Below are 20,036 nucleotides of genomic sequence, written 5' to 3'. Positions count from 1 at the left end.
TATCTATGGAAGTGCATTAGATACAACTTATGGGGTTGACTTTTCAACATTATAGTATACACAAGACAAATAGGCAACATGCTCACTAAGAGCATCAACATTCATGGGGCTCCCCATAATTTATCTCTCCTCACTTCATTAGTCCACTTTACTTTCCACTAATTTTATCACATACCTCACTAACCCCACCATCTTTTCTCTCTCCTATTTTTCCATATCCCACCACGTTTTCTCCCTGTTACTTTTCAAATTGGGTCACAAGTAACATTTGAAAGGCTTCCCTTTTGATTTACCTCCCAAAAAAAATTCTCAAATGGGGATGTATTAACATTCATGGAAAGGTCCACAAATACTTATTTTGTGAAATGGGGACCTTCCCTTCCCATGAATGTTAAGCTCTTAATTGCTTTAATAGTAATGTGTATTTTTTTCTTTTGAAGCCAATAGTAATGTGTATTTAGTTTTGTTTAAACTTTAAACTCGTGTTAAAAAAAAAATGTAACCGTAAAGTACTCCATTTAAATTACCACAAGAATTAGTAAAAAAAAATTGAACAACAATTACTCCGTACATTATTTACCCTCCAAATCTCTCAAAAACTTTCTCCGGCGACTCAAAACCTCCACAACAACAAACAACAATGGCGGTCACAATCCCAAACCATCTGAAACAACAACAACACCACTCAACTTAATTCCAGAAAATGCACAAACTCAACGAAGAAGACGACGACGACTATGCAAGGACTTCACCATCAACAACAACAGCTTGGTGCTCTTCTCTCCGTTGCCCTCGCCAAAGACGACACCGCCTCTTCCGCCGCCGCACCATCTTCTTCTTCCTCTTCGTCGGCGACTCAGGAAGATGACGACTCCAATCGACTCGCCGCCATTAACTCGCTTCATCGTCTCATCCTTTTTCCTCCTAACTCAGTTCTCGTTTCTCACTCCGCTACTTTTCTCTTTCAAGGCTTTTCTCAGCTCCTTACTGATAAGTATGCCCTTCTTTATCTCTCAATTTTCTATTTTAGGGTTAGTTTTGTGATTTTGTTTTTTTTTTTTTTTTTTTTTTTTTTTTTTTTTTTTTTTTTGCCATTTTGATTACTGCTGTTTTTTGTTTTGATTGATTGAGCTTGTTTTAATTATTTTCCTTTCTGTATTGCAATTTATGGAATTTATATGCCAGCTTGAGTTGCTTATTGATTGCATTTCTTTTTCAATTTCTAGAATTATTAATTTTTCAGTGAAATTAGCTTTCGGTTTTTGAGAATTTGTGTTTTGATTAAGTGTTTCCTGTGCTATAAATCATTAATTAGTTACTTGAGATTCTTTAGCTATATGTTTGAGGTGTAGTGTTATAGAGTAATTGTCCTCGGGTGTCGAATTAGTGGATTTCAATTTGGAAATGGAGAATGTTATGAAAAAAAATGTGACATTTATTAAACATGTGGCTCAGATCATATGCAATCCGGCGGGCAGCAGCCACTGGATATGGAGCGCTCTGCTCTATTTTGTGTACAATTCCATCAGGTTCTAACGGAAGACAGAATCATGTTGTACTGGGAACTTTGGTGGATCGTTTTATTAATTGGGCGTTGCCATTGCTGAAAAATATGACTGCAAATGATGGGTCAATGGAGCTGGCTCTGGAAAGTCTGCGCGAATTCTTAAGTTTTGGGGATGTAGGAGCAACTGAGCGCTATGCTTTTCCTATACTCAAAGCATGTCAAGAACTGCTTGAGGATGAGAGGACCTCCTTGAATCTGCTGCATCAGATTTTGGGTGTTTTAACTGTGTTATCCTTGAAGTTTTTTAGATGTTTTCAGCCCCACTTTGTTGATATTGTTGACCTGCTACTCGGATGGGCAATGTTACCGGATCTTGCTGAGTCTGATAGACAAGTTATTATGGGCAGCTTCTTGCAGTTTCAGAAATATTGGGTGAGTAATCTGCAGTTCCCTTTGAGTTTGATGTCCAAGTTTTTAGGTGATATGGATATGCTGCTACAAGATGGAAGTCCTGGAACTCCTCAACAATTTCGTAGATTGCTTGCTTTATTTTCTTGTTTCTCGACTGTACTAAAATCAACGGCTTCAGGGTTGCTAGAAATTAATCTTCTTGAACAGATAGTTGAGCCTCTGAGTAAAATGATTCCCAAGTTGCTGGGATGCTTGTCTTTGATGGGGAAAAAATTCGGGTGGTCAAAGTGGATTGAGGATTCTTGGAGGTGTTTGACTCTCTTGGCCGAAATACTACGGGAAAAGTTTTCCACATTTTATCCGCTTGCTCTTGATGTTTTATTTCTGAGTTTGGATGTAGATGACAGCACAAAACCTGCTGAAGGTGGGAAAATTACGTCCTTTCAGATTTATGGTGTTCTTAAAACTAATCTGCAGTTGCTGTCCCTGCAAAAGCTGGGGCTTCTTCCTTCTTCTGTTCATAAAATTTTGCGATGGGATTCTCCAATTTCTCAGCTGCGTTTGCATCCCAATCATTTGGTGACAGCTAGTGCTGCTGCTACTTATGTTTTCTTGCTTCAACATGGGAGTGATGAAGTTGTTGAACATGCAATTAGCTCACTATTCGAAGAGATGGTCATGTTGTCTGATATGTTAGAAAAAGTCCTTGTCTGTAGAGACGTGGATACTAACCGTCCCGGTGCTGATTCTTTCTCAAAAATGGAGTTGTTTGCCTTAATTAAGTATAACTTGAAAGTCTTACTGAGCTGTATTTGCCTGGACAAGACAGATAGTTTGACTGCCTCACCTGACATGGCTAATCTGTTGTGCAAAAGGTCAGAACGTCTAGCATTGTTTATAATTACGAAGTTGTATCCTTTCCAGTTATCTGTCAAAAACTGTGTAGAGCTGCAAGTAGTTGTTCTTGAAACTTTAGGTAGGATTTCTTCGGTCGAGCTATTGAGCAAGTACTCCATTGAGTTTCGCAGCAATGATTCTGTTCAGAAAACAAATAGAGTTAGTATGGATTGTAATTTCATTGTTGGGCATTTAAACAAATACAGTAGCATTCTTTTGAAAGCTCTTGAAGCTAATTCTCCTCTTGCTTTAAAACTCAAAGCCCTTGATTGGATTCATAAATCATGTGAAGATGCAACTAGAATATATGAAAGTCTGAATGTGCCCATAAATCCTTATGATGATGCTGGATATGGTTCTTCTGTCTGGAATCTGGTTTCCTCTGTACTGGGTGCTGCATTTGACAGGGAAACAAAAGTGAGGTTGCAAGTGGCTACAGTATTTGACATGCTTTTACGAGCAAAACTTGTTCACCCCAGAGACTTCTATCAGATGGCAGAAGTGGTCCTCGAAAAGCTTGGCGATCCAGATACTACAATAAGAAGTGCTTTTGTAAAGCGTCTTTCCCATTTCCTCCCAGTTGCGGTCTATCTCTGTGGCTCATCGGATTGTGGAACAGTTACAACAGGCAGGCTCACTGACTGCAAATCAAGAAATAGAGCTGACTTGCACTGGAGGCATGTGTTTGCCCTCAAGCAACTGCCACAACGTCTACAACCACAGCAACTTGTTTCTATTTTGAGTTACATCTCACAACGATGGAAGGCACCTCTTTCTTCCTGGATTCAACGGCTTATTCAACACTGTAATTGTGCGAAGGACTTAACACAAAGTCTGGAGGAAACCGGAAGTTCCAGTGGCAATAGTAAATGGCTGGACATTAAATTTGAGGCTGAATTTCTTGAAAAAACTAGTTTAGTGAATAACTTGGCTGGTGTATGGTGGGCTATACATGAAGCTGCTCGATATTGCACTGCTACTCGTCTTCGGACTAACCTTGGTGGTCCAACTCAAACTTTTGCAGCCCTAGAGAGAATGCTTCTTGATGTATCTCATATGCTGCAAATTGATAGCGAGCAAAATGATGGAGGTTTAAGCATAATAGGTTCCAGTGGTGCCCATTTATTGCCTATGAGGTTATTGCTGGATTTTGTTGAGGCTTTGAAGAAAAATGTATACAATGCATATGAAGGTTCTTCTGTGCTGCCTCTTGCTTCTCGTCAGAGTTCCTTGTTTTTTCGAGCAAACAAAAAGGTTTGTGAGGAGTGGTTTTCTCGCATATGTGAGCCAATGATGAATGCTGGCTTGGCATTACAGTGCCATGATGCTATCATCCAGTATTGTTCCCTGCGTTTGCAGGAGCTCAAAAGTTCAGTAACTTCTTCCTTTAGAGAAAAGTCTCGAACTCAGGCTATTGATAACCCACTTGATGTCAGGGGAAAGTTAAGTGGAGATGTCATGCGAATTGTGCAACAAATGGCTCAGGCTCTGTCTAAGAAACATGAATCAGCAGCTTTAATTGGCTTGCAGAAATGGGCGTATATGAGCTTTTCTTCTTTGTTTGACGAAAGCAAACAGGCTGATAATAGCTATCAGCTTTATGGACCTTTCTCGTGGATCACTGGTTTAGTACATCAAGCAGAAGGACAATATGAAAAAGCTGCTGCTGTCTTTACTCATTTGCTTCAGACAGAAGAATCTCTTAGTTCTATGGAAGCCGATGGAATACAATATATAATTGGACGTGTCATTGAGAGCTATTGTGCAATTTCAGATTGGCAGTCACTTGATTATTGGTTGCTGGACCTGCAAGCTTTACGGGCAAAGCATGCTGGAAAAAGTTATTCAGGTGCTTTAACTATTGCTGGAAATGAAATGAATGCAATCCATGCGTTAGCTCAATTTGATGAGGGTGACTACCGGGCATCATGGGCATCCTTAGATTTAACACCCAAAAGTAGCTCTGAACTTACTCTTGATCCCAAATTGGCGTTGCAAAGGAGTGAGCAGATGCTTTTGCAAGGATTGCTTTATAAAACTGAAGATAAAATGGACATGGTGCCTGATGAGATGCATAACGCCAAGTTGTTGCTAAATGAAGCTCTGACTATTCTCCCACTTGATGGGTTACCAGAGGCTGCACCATATGCCATACATTTGCACTGCATATATGCATTAGAAGAGGATTGCAGGTTGGCTAACATTCAGGACAAACCTAAGCAGTTTGAATCAATAGTAAATTCACTTTGGCAGGCAGTTTATTTGCCTATGAGTGTAGTCCACCAGGATTGTAGGTCATGGCTGAAGCTTCTTAGGGTATACCAAACCATCCTTCCTATTTCATCTGTTACCTTGCAACTAAGCAAGGATTTAATGTGCTTAGCTCGCAAGCAGGGAAATTTTGGGTTGGCAAACAATCTTAAGAAGTATCTCAGGGATCAAACTGATACTTGCTTTGAGGGAAGTAACTGTGTATTTCTAACATCAAGCTTGAAGTATGAGGATATTCTGCTGTTGTATGCTGAAAAGAAGTTTGCAGATGCATTCACAAATATGTGGTCATATGTTAAGTCTGGCTTTTATGGTTTAGAGAATGTAGATGCTGCTGCTGACGATAGTCCATTAAAGGCTAAGGCATGCCTGAAGCTCTCAAATTGGTTGAAGCGGGATTATGCTGATTTTAGCCTGGAAAATGTTGCTCTTGATATTCTTACTGACTTCAGCCAGTTTGGTGAAAGTAATGAATCCTTAGTAGAAGAGAAGTTGATCTCTAAACCAAGTACACGCTTAGTCATTGAGGAAATTGTTGGCACAGCAACAAAGCTATCAACGCAGCTTTGCCCTACTTTAGGCAAGACTTGGATTTCATATGCATCTTGGTGTTTTTCTCAAGCTAAAGAGAGTCTAAACCCATCTCAGGGAGCTGTCCTTCATTCGTCCCCTCTTTCTCCAGTCCTTAGTCAAGAGTTGATTCCAAAGATGACCAGTTTAACTGAAGATGAAATTTTGAGAGTTAGATCTATTATTTCAGAACTTCTTTGTGCAAATGATTCAAATGAAGGGGAAGAGAGGTGTTCCTTAGTTGAATCGTCCAATGAGGTGAATCGTCTAAATCAAGCAACATCTTTGGTGCAGAAAGTAGTGAATGTTATTGAAACTGCAGCTGGAGCACCTGGTGTGGAAAATTTTGGTTCTGAGTCTCTATCAGCTGCAGTGTCTTCTCAGATTTGGATGACTATTCTTGATCAAGATGTTCACCTAGAAGAAAATGTTATGACATCTTATGTCAGTGCTTTGGTTGTCTTGGTTGATATCTGGTGGTCTTTGAGGAAGAGAAGAGTGTCTTTATTCGGGAACGCTGCATATGGTTTCATGCAGTACCTTTCGTTCTCTTCCTCAAGGCTTGGTAGTTTCACATCCATTGACCGTGATTGTGGATCCTTCAGTAAAAAAACTGGAAGCTTAAGGGCTACTCTATATATACTACATATTATGCTCAATTATGGTTTGGAGCTGAAGGACACACTTGAACCTGGCCTATCTTCTGTTCCATTGTTGCCGTGGCAGGTATCACATTTTCCCACCCCATATTTTACTAGTATATTACTTTTCCTGCAACTCATCCACGTTGTTCTGATCAAATGTCATCTTTAGGAAGTAACACCACAGCTGTTTGCTCGATTATGCTCTCATCCAGAACCCGAAACACGGAAGCATTTGGAAGGCTTGCTAATGATGCTGGCAAAGTCGTCTCCGTGGTCTGTTGTGTATCCAACTCTTGTCGACGTTAATGCTTCTGATGAAGAACCGCCAGTGGAGCTTCAGCGTATTCTGGAATGTTTGGTAATTTACAGCTCTCTCTATATACTTCTGCAATTTAGTGTACTGTATTTTTGCTGTTACAGGCTTACAGTGTTTATTTCTTCAAGAATATAGACCTGAATCATTTGGATTTTTAAATTATTTTTTACTGACCCTCATATCCTCACCTGTCGCAAGGGCCGAAGCCTTATATGCTGATTGCAGACATCAGTTTTATTGCTATATTTTCCTGATTCGTTCTAATCTTTTTGAGGAACCCTAAGTTGTTTCAAGACTCACCTTAAATTCATAGCATCTATACATATTTGATACTTATGTAGTAATCTGATAATGCTTGCAACGGTGAAATCTCTACTAGTTTGTTTGACTTGTTAATGAAGAAGGTCCTGCCGTACACTTGTTGAAACTTGAAAGAGTTGAAACCTTGTTGGGGTTTATTCATTTGATGGCTGGTCACATGATCCACTATGATTTTTTTTTTTTTTTCTTAAATATATCTACTATTTATTTTTATCTCTACTTATTATTAGACTTGTTAGTAATGTCTCGCGTCAATATGATGACTTGAAGAGTCCTTCTTCATTTAGCTTTATGTTGTCCTTGGTGCCGTGTTTCTAGTGTTTCTCTCTGTTATTTGATTGATTGATGGTCTTTTACTCTTTTTTATCATCATTCAGATGAAGCTTTATCCAAGGCTGGTACAAGATGTCAAACTCATGATTTATGAATTAGGAAATGTAACTGTTCTCTGGGAGGAACTATGGCTCAGCACTCTCCAAGATCTTCATGGAGGTAGCCTTAGCTCATTGCTGATGCATTTCCTTTGAACAATTTTGTAAAACTTTTTCCTTAGAAGTACTAATCTTACAGAGTACACATTTTGAAATATTGGTGTACTCTGAAAGTGTGCTGTTTTGACCTTTGCTTTCCTTTTTTATTTTTTTATTCATATAATATTTACTATACTGACTTTAGCTGCTATATAGCCCATACTTTTGTAATTAAGCTTTTGAGATGAAAATTTTTAGCCTTAGATATTGAGCATCTGTGTTTTGCAGATGTGCATAGGCGGATTAATTTGCTAAAAGAAGAAGCTGCAAGGATTTCAGGAAATATTACTCTTAGCCACAGTGAGAAAGTCAAAATAAATGCTGCAAAATATTCTGCTATGATGGCCCCTGTTGTTTTAGCCTTGGAGCGTCGTCTTGCGCTGATATCTAAAAAACCTGAGACCCCACATGAGAAATGGTTCCAGGATGAGTACAAAGAGCTGATAAGATCTGCAATTTTAGCCTTTAAAAATTCTCCTGCATCTGCTTCAGCACTTGGAGATGTCTGGCGACCATTTGATAATATTGCTGCATCCTTGGCATCTTATCAGAGAAAGTCAGAAGTTTCTTTGAAAGAAGTTGCACCACAACTGGCTCGCTTGTCGTCTTCTGATGTTCCTATGCCTGGGCTTGAGAAGCAAAAGCAGTTAATGCTGTCTGAAACTGACAGAGATTTCAGTAGCAATTCTCTGGGAATTGTCACAATTTCTTCTTTCTCCGAACAAGTGGTTATTCTACCAACCAAGACCAAACCTAAGAAACTTGTTATATTGGGCTCTGATGGTGGAAAGTATACATATCTTTTAAAGGGTAGAGAAGATTTACGACTTGATGCTCGAATCATGCAACTTTTGCAAGCGGTTAATAGTTTTCTTCAATCATGTTCTGAAACTCGAAGTCGGTCAGTTGGTATTCGTTATTATTCTGTGACACCAATTAGTGGCCGGGCTGGTCTCATCCAGTGGGTGGATAATGTAATAAGCATTTACAGTATTTTCAAATCTTGGCAGCAAAGAGTTCAAATGGCCCAGCTTCTGGCCACAGGTGGCAGCAATGTGAAAGATACAGTTCCTCCACCTGTTCCCCGGCCAAGTGACATGTTCTATGGGAAAATTATACCAGCATTAAAAGAAAAAGGCATAAAGAGAGTTATTTCAAGACGAGATTGGCCTCATGAAGTTAAGCTTAAGGTTTTCTTGGATCTTATGAAAGAGACTCCCAAGCAGCTTCTTCATCAAGAACTCTGGTGTGCAAGTGAGGGTTTCAGTGCTTTCAGCTCAAAACTGAAGAGGTAATAACAATCTATGGATTGAATTAGCATTAGTAAGGAATGAAACTATTTGACAGGAATTCAGTAGTCAAACCTTTAATACAGTTTTAAACGTCTCTTTGGCAATTGTTGCCTTCTTTATATATTATGAATTTTGTAAAACCCTAAGGAACTACAATGTTTTTCTTTAATAAACAATTATTCTTAAAATATGTCATTGTGTTTCTTATATACTTTGTGTGATTTTTCTATGCAGGTATTGTGGTAGCTTAGCTGCAATGAGTATGGTGGGCCACATCTTTGGTCTTGGGGATAGACATTTGGATAACATTCTTATAGATTTTTTTTAGTGGGGACATTGTACATATTGATTACAATGTGTGCTTTGAGAAAGGACAAAGGTTAAAGGTGCCTGAGATTGTGCCATTCCGCCTTACTCAGACACTTGAAGCTGCTTTAGGGTTGACTGGAGTTGAAGGACTCTTCAGGGCAAACTGTGAAGCAGTAATTGGTGTTCTTAGACGGAATAAAGATTTACTTCTTATGTTATTGGAGGTCTTTGTGTGGGATCCACTGGTAGAGTGGACACGTGGAGATTTTCATGATGATGCTGCTATTGGTGGTGAGGAAAGAAAGGGGATGGAATTGGCTGTTAGCTTAAGTTTATTTGCTTCTCGAGTGCAAGAGATGCGTGTTCCTTTACAGGTACTCCTTTATTCTGGCGTATTTGAACTGCGGTCTCTGGTTATATGCCTAGGAGTTGAACCCATTTATTATTTTCCAGAGTCCTGAAGTACTGATTGATTATAATAAATGACTTTTACCCACTTATGGTGAGATCCGCATTGAGTTATTGCTGCTGAATACCTGACATTCTATTCTTAAAGGCTTTATGAAACCACTAATTCAAGGTTTGCATTGTTTTAGATCAATATCTCAACCTTTTCAGCATCACATGTTGTGCTGTCTTATTACAGACTTGTATTTTTAATGGATCTTAGGCTCGTAGCTGTATGATAGAACTTATAATCGTCAACAATATTTATAAGAAGTATTTAATTATTTTCCATATAAATATTGCCATAATCTAATATATCTTTAAAATGTGTTATTCAAATTATAAATTATGAGCAAGGATAATTTTTTACCTTTCTAATGAAAACAGTGTAAACCGCAAGCAATTGTCAACTGTCATATTAATATGTGACATAAGTTTTAGTTATAGGCGCCCAGGAGCCACTTTTAATTTATGTGAACATTGTAGCTCTTTTTTAAGAGCATTTTAGAGTTATTTCATAAAATGCTTTGTCATGTAAGTTATACTTCCTCCGTTCTTTTTTACTTGACCCGCTTTGACTTTTACACTATTTACCATCCCTCCTTTGACCATCTTTTGTGAATTATATAAGTAAAAACATATTCATGTGAGATCTTATTAAATTCGTCTCAATAAGTATTATCATAATATATAATTTCTATAATTTTTACTTATGGTGAATTAAAATTATTGTTCGTTAAAGTTTTGAATTGGCAAGTGTGATAAATGAAATAGGTCAAGTAAAAAAGAACAGAGAAAGTATTTCGTAATATCCCAAACGCAGAATTCATTGTTAACGTGAGGAAATTCACTGAATTTGTCTTCTCTGGCAGGAACATCATGATTTACTACTAGGTAGTGCCCCGGCCGTTGAATCTTCTTTTGAGGTCTGTCAATTATTATTATTTTTTTTGTAAATATATTTGTTGTATACTGTACTGTTGTGTATTATTTAAACTTGGAATGCTATTTGCAGAGGTTTTTGAACATCTTAAACCAGTACGAACTTGTCTCGGCTATATTTTACCGTGCTGACCAAGAGAGGTCAACTCTTCATCTCAATGAAACATCTGCAAAATCACTTGTCTCAGAAGCAACTTCTCTCTCAGAGAAATCTCGTGCGCAGTATGAAGTTCAGGCTCGGGAGTTTGCTCAGGCTAAGGCTGGTGTGACTGAGAAAGTCCAAGAAGCAACAACTTGGTTAGAGCAGCATGGAAGGTTCATTGATGCTTTGCGGAATGATTCCATATCTGAAATCAGAGCCAGTATAAGGCTAAGCTGTGTGGAAGATGCTTTATCTCTTATCTCTGCTGTGTCAGTAGCAGGTGTTCCATTGTCTATTGTTCCTGAACCCACACGAGCACAATGCCATGAAATAGACAGGGAAGTTTCTCAGCTCATAGCTGAGTTGGACGATGGAATTTCATCTGCAATAATAGCACTTCAAGCATATGCTCTTTCTCTGCAAAGATTCTTACCTTTAAATTACATTGCAACAAGCCCTGTAAATAGTTGGGCACAAGTCTTACAACTGTCCATCAATTCACTTTCCCCTGATATGCTTTCCCTAGCGAGGAGGCAGGCGGGTGAGCTTATTTCAAAGATACATGGAGATGGTCTTGATTATGTCACGCATTGCCAGGATGATCTCTGTCTTAAAATGAAGAGGTTTGCTTTAGAGATAGAGAAACTCGAGGAGGAGTATGCTGGACTTGTAAACTCTATTGGCTCTGAAGCAGAATTGAAGGCTAAGAATCGTATTCTGTCTGCTTTTCAGAATTATATGCAATCTAGTGGGTTTATGAGGAATGAGGACCTCTTTCCTTCTCTTCCACATATACAATTTAAACATGAGGGTAGTAGAGATAGCAAAGTAGAAGTGGATATGAAGAAAGAGAAGTTATTGTCTGTTCTATATGTAGCCTTGTGCTCTCTGTATGATGACTTGAAACATAAGGTACAAAACATATTTAATGAGTCAATTACTTTAGGAAATGTGGGCAGTCTGCCTCGGTCTGACTTTGGGATGGTATTCTTTGAGCTAGAAGAGCAAATAGAAAAATGTGTACTAGTTATGGACTTTATTATTGAGCTTCAGCATTCTGTTGGTAATGGAGCAGCAACTGGTGATACAGAAGTTTCTGACAAGAATTGGGCTTCCATTTTTAAAGCTACTTTGTTGTCGTGTAAGGATTTTGTTGTACATATGAGTGAAGCTATTTTCCCAGAGCTTATTAAATCCATTGTTTGCATTGATTCAGAAGTAGTGGATGCATTTGGGGCATTGTCCAATATCCGGGGATCTGTTGAAACTGCATTGGAGCAGCTTATTGGGGTTGAAGTAGAGAGGGCATCTCTGGAAGAACTGGAAAAGGGCTACTTTGTGAAGGTTGGTCTCATCACAGAGCAACAGTTGGCTCTTGAAGAAGCTGCTATGAAAGGAAGAGATCATCTTTCTTGGGAGGAGGCTGAGGAACTTGCTTCTCAAGAAGAAGCTTGTAGGGCACAACTAGACGAACTTCACCACACATGGAATCAAAAGGATGCACGGAGCTCTTCTCTAATTAATAAAGAAGCTGGCATAAGAGATGGTTTGGTTTCTTCAGAACATCATTTTCTATCTCTGCTTGGTTCTGAGGAAGAGAGAGTAGTTCATGGTCTTAGAAACAATGTGTTGTTATCTACATTGGACAGACCTTTCTCTGGATTAGAGTCTCAGGACAAGAAGCTCCTTTCTTATTGTGATTCGAGTTTCTGTCAAGTTGATATTTCCAAATTAACTAACATAATCACATCTGGATGCCAATTGTCCGAATATATCTGGAAATTCAAAGGTTTACTGAATGGTATTGATTTTTTTGCTTGGAAAGTTGCAGTAATGGATTCCATCCTTGATGTTACCATCCATAATGTATCTTCATCTATTGATCAGAATTTGGGTATGGATCAGCTTATTGATGCAATAAAGAAAAAGCTGGTAGGGCACCTCCATGTCCTGATGAGCCTATACATCAAAGAACGAATTGCTCCTGCATTAGTGCATTGCTTAGATAAAGAGGTTGAGAAATTAAAGCAACAAATGGAAGGGTTTAAAGAGCATGGGTTTGATAAATTGAAAAAGGATCTTAGTGATGAGAAAAAAATGAAAATAATGCTTGAAGAGTACTGCAGTGCACATGAAACTGTCAGAGCAGCAAAGTCAGCTGCATCTCTTTTGAGGAAACAAGTGAATGAGCTAAAGGAGGCTATTAAAAGAACTAGCCTAGAGATTATTCAAATGGAATGGATGAATGATATGACCTTAAATCCTTCACACGATAACAGGATCATAGCTCATAAATTTCTAGAAAGTGATGACAAGATGTATCCTCTTGTTCTGGATATCCACCGACCTAATTTGTTGGAAAAGATGCAATCTTCTGTCTCTAAGATAGCTAGTTCAATTGAATGCTTGCAGTCTTGTGAAAGGACCTCTATCACAGCTGAAGGGCAGCTGGAAAGAGCCATGAATTGGGCTTGTGGTGGTCCAAATCCCAGCATGACTGGCAATAACTCTTACAAGGGTGCTGGAATTCCTTCTGAGTTCCATGATCATTTGCAGCAGAGAAAAAAGTTGCTGCAGGAAGCTCGCGAAAAGGCTGCTGACATTATGAGAGTTTCTTTGTCGATTTTAGAGTTTGAAGCATCAAGAGACGGTATCCTTTGTGTTCCAGGTGAATTATTTCCATTCAGAACCAGTGGAGATGGAAGGGCATGGCAGCAAGCATATTTAAATGCATTGGCAAGGCTGGAAGTCACTTTCCATTCTTTCTCTCGTGAGTGATTCCGTTTTTCTTCTCAGTACACGTTATTCTTTATTTAGTCACTGAAGTACTGAACTGTATTATTTTTTTATCAGGGGCTGAACAGGAATTGAAGTTAGCAAAGGGCAGCTTGGAAGCTGCCTCCAATGGTTTATTTTCTGCCTCTAATGAACTCTCTGTAGCTTCTTCAAAAGCAAAGTCAGCCTCAGGTTGTAATAATTTCTGTAATTTTCAATTTGCTATGTATATTTTTGTGGATTTATGTGCATTTTACTTTCCTGTTACAATTTATCTCACACATGAACTGATATGATGTATCTGGGGTTTCAACCAATTCAGAGGACTTGCAAACTACTCTGCTTCAAATGAGAGATTGTGCATGTGAAGCTAGCATCGCACTCTCTGCTTTTTGTCACGTTGCGAATGGCCATACCGCTTTAACTTCTGAATGTGGTTCAATGCTTGAAGAGGTTTGTAATCTTCCTCTTACTTGAGTTTTGTTGTAGGCTTTTCTTCCGTTAGTGGCTTTTTGTAAAGGCTGCTACCTTTATTATGATTGAAGGGTTGAATATCCTGAAAAGATTTAATTGTGAACATAATATAGATTAACATGGTGTTGCTGGTTATCGCTTTCTATAACTTTCTTTGTTTTGTCTCTCAATATAGTCTTCAGTGACATTTTGAGCAGTCTAAACTTTCGATGCACCCCCATCTCACTTTCTTTGTCCTACTTTCTTTGTTTGACATTATAGGTGCTAGCTATCAGCGATGGTCTTCATGATGTGCATAACTTGGGAAAAGAGGCTGCAGCAATGCATCGTTCCCTTATGGAATCAATATCGAAGGTGATTTCTCATGAATAATCTATTTATAAATTTATGACTGGGTTGTGGTTCCATCACCTTGCTGTTATTGAAATTTTGATACGAAGTATATTATTTCCTTTTTTTTTTATTCACATTAGCTTTCCTCTTTATGTTTCTTACTCGGAGAACCTCTGGGCATCCCAGAGAGGTGTGGGTTAAAGGAAGCTAGGGGGATGGAGATCTAATTAAGTTTCTTTTTTCACCATTACCTTTTTATACTGATTTGCTGAGTTATGTCAGGCAAGTGAGATAATATTTCCTCTTGAGTCAGTATTGTCCAAGGACGTAGCTGCAATGACTGATGCTATGAAAAAGGAAAGGGAAACCAAAATGGAGATATCGCCTATTCATGGGCAAGCTATATACCAATCCTATTATCCAAGAATTAAGGAGGCTTTCCAGGCTTTCAAGCCCCTGGTACCATCTCTAGTATCTTCTGTGAAGGAACTGTACTCTTCCCTGACTAAGCTTGCTCACTCTGCAAGCCTCCATGCTGCTAAGCTGCATAAGGTAATGCCATTTTATAAATTCTGTTTTCATGCTTGACTGGAGTTGTTCTATATGTTTAAAATTTTATCTGTTTTATCTATAGGCCGTTGAAGGTGTAGAAGCTACCCTGGAAGATAGGTCACAGGAAACTAACTTGTCAAGGGAAGACCTCATTGAAAGTTATACCGAGTATGATGGTGTGGAAGGAGATATAATCGGAGAACCTGAAGGAGAGGATGAAGGTTTGATTGCTGTCAACTATTTGTCTGCTGAAGATAAAGGATGGATATCTCCTCCAGACAGCATATATAGTAGCAGCTCTGGTGGGGAAAGTATTTCAGGTGAAACCAGTCCTTCAAATGGATTTAGTCTTCAAGAATCTGTGGAGCGTCTTTCGCTTAACTCCAACAACAAAGAGGATGGAGATCATAAGGAACAATTACTATTCACTAAAACTGATCAACAGGATATCTTGAATGCTGTGATGTCAAATGACATGGAGACCAAAGAAGATAGCGCTGGTTTTTCTTTGGATATGCAGCCTAGTGCTCCTAAAGATTTGGACATGAATGTTGATGGAAAAGATGATGCAACCTCATCAAAGCAAGTTGAAGCTGGAGATGACAGTCAAAATGATCGAATTAAAAAAGATGGTGTTCGAGCAATTAAGGGTAAGAGTAAATTGCTTTACTGCACTTAGGCTATGTCTAGTCCACTTATTCAAGGAACTCATTTCAGATTAGATCGAAAATGATAATTTCAAATCAGATATAAATAAATGAGTTTATAACATACTTTATCACTTTATATGCATTTTTTATTGCTAAATATTTTTAATTCCGTGATGAAAAAAATTAAGAAAATTACATAATAATAATTTTATTGCTAAATATTTTTTATTCCGTGATGAAAAAATTAAGAAAATTACAGACCCCATTTGATAGGTTTTTCCTTAATAAGACCCCATTTGATAGGTTTTTTCCTAAATAAGACCCCTTTTGATATGTTTTTTCCTTGTATATTAGCGTACATATAAGGCCAAATTTGGTCAAATCAGAAAATCAAATGTGATCAGGGAAAAAAAAAAAAAGTTCAGATCAGTCATATAAGCAAAAATAAGGTGAATTAAACATAGCCTTATTCGAATGATAAAGTGTAGTATCTATGGCTGCATTTACATCGACTATAATTAGACTGGAGGATTCATTTTTAGGCACTTTGGACGAAGAAAAGTCAAAGATAGATATATAAGGACTATGTCATGCAATTAAACAACAAAAGCTCGCTGATGGGATCCATTGACCTGATAAATCCTTGTTAAGTGGAGAACATTGGTTGAAGTTAAACCAACATATGTTTCCCCTTTGGACCCTTACATGTTACATGTGTGTCTATTGGATTGTGAGGGAAGGGAATGCCAGATTAACAAATTGCTCTAGTAATATTTTTTAATTAACCCCACAATGTTTAATACTCCATAGTTCCTCATGGTGTAGTGTGAGAATACATTGACTGTCTGTTTGGTACGAAGTCATAAATTATGGTGATGGACTGATGGTGTGAGTTTGTGTTTATGTAATAGACTAACCTAAGGAGGGGTAGTATGGGTATTCTAGTAATATTAGTTGGCTAGGTTAATAGTCCTTAGTATAAATACAGAGGGAGGAGAAAGAAAATGGTAGGCAGAAATTTGGAGTAAATCCGTTGAAAGTTTTGACCTCAAGTCACTATTTGAGGGTTGTGACCTAAAGTCACTAATAGAGATTGGCATCCTAAAGTTGCTAGCTTGTACAAACCCCTGCTCTTAAATATTTTCAATCAAAGATTTGATCTTTTGCCTCTGTATTGTATGTTAATGGTGTGTGTGATAGTCCAGCAAGCAAGCGTCTATCACAGTTTAATTTGGCGTGGAATGGCCTGTATGAATGTTTGTAATAATGCATCTTTAATTCAAGTGGGTGTATTTCCTTCTTAAATTTTCAAAATTGTTTATTAGTATCATTACCACCGCTCATTACTTCAATTTATGTCCTTGTATAAAATAAAGCTTGAAAGTACTATCTTCTTTCCTCGTGGCCTCAATATACCCTCCCCTGAGAAAAAAGGGGTTTTTTTAGTTGATTTATTGAAGTGTAGGATGATAACCACTTTTATGCAAAATTTTGTTAATTTCTGTTATAATGTAACTTGATGATGAATATTTTTTTTGATAATATAAACAGCCTATTATCTTGCATTGATGCTGTAAAGTAGCACTTAATGTTGCATTGGTATTTGAAATTGGATTATTGAGACAGAAAAGATTTGCTCTTACCTTGAGCCATTTTGTCGTCTTATATTTAGGACCGATTCCGTATTTGTAAAGCAAAATTGACTAGTTCTGCTCAAGAATGAACCAAAGCTGTAATAATTTCCTGTCCTGTTTGGTATTTGTAGGTAAAAACGCTTTTGCTATGTCAGTCTTAAGGCGTATTGAGATGAAATTAGACGGCCGAGATATTTCTGAAACCAGGTACCTGCTTTTTTTTTCACACTTTTAAAGCTTTTGCACAGGATCTATTTTGACCTTGACCTGTCTTATGAATATATTCCAGAGAATTAAGTATTGGAGAACAGGTAGATTATCTGCTGAAGCAAGCTACTAGTGCAGATAATCTCTGCAACATGTATGAAGGTTGGACAGCATGGATTTGAGTTTGTAATAAAGATGCTCCCATCATGGGTTGTGCAGTGGTACACCCGCATATGGCAGCTCTTCAACATCTGATTAGTAATTGTGGTTAGTCAGGCCTTCAACATGAGCAGTTTTGGATGAAGCCTGCGACTCCACCTCGATATGGGCCCAAAAAGAGTCATGCAGGTCTATTTGGGGAGATGCCGATTGTGCTGTTTATTTGGGATAATGGACCTCTGATCCTGTTGGAAAAGGCTTAAGGACATATACCTCAGCTTTTGCTGACTAGACTCTGCGGCTGTGGTGCTGTATGAGCTGATCAACTCCATTGCACCACAGAAATATGCCAAAGCTTTTTGGAATGAAAGAAAATGACATTTAGTATTCTTCTGGGATCAGAGCCTCAGCACTTCAGCAGTGCCATGGCCTTTTCAGTCACAGTATGCTTAAAATCCCAAGGAGAGTGGTTCAAAACTTGCTTCCTGTGATCCTACTATGCTTCTCGTTAAGAAACTCTAGGAAATGAGCTTGGGAGGTCACAGTTACTGCTTGTGGTTTGTGCATTTTGGGAATAGTTTGTTGCTGATGGAAAAATAGAAGATACGCCATTATGCAGCAACTACCTTGATGGATTATGAAGCAGAAGCAGAGTACCCGATTCTTTTGCTTTGCTTTCCCTAAATTCCGTCTGCAACAACCCCTCTGCCCTCCTATTTGACTGCAAATCATGATGATTCCAACCGTCCAAACAAATTTGCCTTAAATAATTATTGAAGCAGCTTGGTAAGTGTATTATGATTAGCAGCTTGGTAAGTGTATTATGATTAGGATTCTAACTACTGTTCGATATGGTTTTCTATGACAGTAGTTATAGTAGGGTCTTGGTAGGAGGTAATTAATGTTACACAAATTTACACTTAAGTCAATTGGAAGTTGTTTACTGGCTACAAGCCTTTCAAGTTTGATTTTGGTTCTTATCTGAAAAATTCGAGTTGCCTTGGCTTGAAAATTCGGATGTGCTCCTGATCTCAATAACAGGAACCTCTCTTACTGTGTGTTCATGTCTTTGTAATTTAAAAGGATCTGGGCAATTTAAGCCCTCTGAGGTGTACACATACTTCAGTCTCTTGACAAATGAATTGAATGTAAATTGCTAAGTTTGAGTTTGACTTGGCTCTGCAGCTGTCTCCATTCTCTGTATCTCAATGTAACTGTTTCATATATATTCACTACAGTTTAAGTTTGAGTGCGGATTTGAATTTTTTGATTTATTTTATAACTTAAAAACCAAACACATATATGGCCTGTTGACCCGAATGAACTCTCCAGAGTCTTAGACTGAAGAAAATTAAAAAAAAAAAAAAAATACAGCATACAACAGGTGCTAGTTTAGTCACCAAAACAGCAACATAAAACCTTGGGTTACCGCCCACTGTAGCAGCAATATCATAATCCAGACAGTGACACTAAACATAGTTTATTTATTTACTCCATCCAACAGTTAATAACTTTTATACGCCGAAAAACATACCGCCTCACTTGATGAAATCCCCCTTGATCTTCTCCTATAAATTGTCTCTAAGACCTCAAATTTCTTTTCATAACTAGAATCATAGCAATCAACACAAACCTTCACAAATCAACACAAAAGCTGAACTTTAAATTTTAGGTTGCATACTGCACTAGTAGATATCTGGAGCAGTGAGACTGCCAAGATGCAGGAACAGAATCAAGCCAAGCCTTCCAACCCACCACCTTCTTCTTCTTTTTTGGCCTCGATCTCGGCTTCGACAAACACGACTCAAATTAAAACGGGTCAGCCTAAATGGGTCCAAGCCTTGTATGTGAAGATGCCTACTTCTCTTTGTTCTGACTCCAGTCTGTCTATGGTTATGGACTGTGTTAGCGCTTGAAAAGATGAACCAACTCGACCGCTCAAGAGTCGAGGCTTTTGTTATTTTGTTTTCACTTGTTTGAGCGTGTCTTAGCTTAAGCTATTTTGTACTATTATCTTAACATGTTACTCTACTTTCGGATCAATAAAACTCTGTATATTCTACTATTAGTTCATTTTCAAGTTCGTTCAAATAACAAACATTTAATCACATAATACGGAGTAATTTTTTTCATTTTCAGGTTTGTATATATATATTTTTTTTGACGGGATTCAAAATAGAGTAAATAAATGCTTGTTTTTCATCATTCATCACCCCTAATTTTAAATTCTCTCCGTCTAAAGTAAGTGGTGCGCTTCCTAGGGGCTAACTGTGATGGAAATGGCTGAAGCATCACAGGGGCAGCACGATCATTTTGTAACTTTCGAAAATTTGAAATAAAATTTAAAATACAATGGAGTCGCTAGTCTAGTCTGCCTCTTTCTCTCTCTGGGATTGTAAAGAATTTGGTAAAGTAAAGTTGCCAAGTCACCTGACGTGGAATCCAGGTGGGCAATTAGCCGTTACAAAATTTATTATTCTGTTTTGTTTTTCCCTCCCGCTTTCCCAATTTTTCTTTTTCCCCGCCAATTGCAGCTTGTTAGGCGCATTTCTCATGCATCACAGTTATGCATTTATACTTTCTCCTGTAAGTGTTATACGATTCGTATAAGTCGTATTTCATATACGTAGTAATAAGCCAAATTGGATCTAAT

The 20,036-nt window shown here is 38.1% G+C and overlaps 1 protein-coding gene across 1 annotated transcript; it reads left to right on the top strand.

Moving 5' to 3' along the window:
- The first annotated feature begins 600 nt into the window (after nucleotides 1-600).
- LOC110698537 (serine/threonine-protein kinase SMG1-like) lies at nucleotides 601-19,451 on the top strand. Its single transcript, XM_021875982.1, is given in 16 exon segments — nucleotides 601-994; nucleotides 1,456-6,382; nucleotides 6,470-6,658; nucleotides 7,315-7,429; nucleotides 7,696-8,758; nucleotides 8,994-9,078; nucleotides 9,080-9,442; nucleotides 10,388-10,441; nucleotides 10,531-13,369; nucleotides 13,453-13,566; nucleotides 13,697-13,827; nucleotides 14,110-14,202; nucleotides 14,464-14,733; nucleotides 14,816-15,383; nucleotides 17,149-17,224; nucleotides 17,307-19,451. Coding segments are annotated over 16 exon segments (11,244 nt in total). The 5' UTR covers nucleotides 601-737; the 3' UTR covers nucleotides 17,407-19,451.
- Nucleotides 19,452-20,036: the final 585 nt, after the last annotated feature.

This window comes from Chenopodium quinoa, unplaced genomic scaffold (genome assembly GCF_001683475.1).
Source record: "Chenopodium quinoa cultivar QQ74 unplaced genomic scaffold, ASM168347v1, whole genome shotgun sequence".
Lineage (NCBI taxonomy): Eukaryota > Viridiplantae > Streptophyta > Magnoliopsida > Caryophyllales > Amaranthaceae > Chenopodium > Chenopodium quinoa.
The sequence above is the reverse complement of the archived record's forward strand: the minus strand, read 5'-3'. Positions and strand labels throughout refer to the sequence as shown.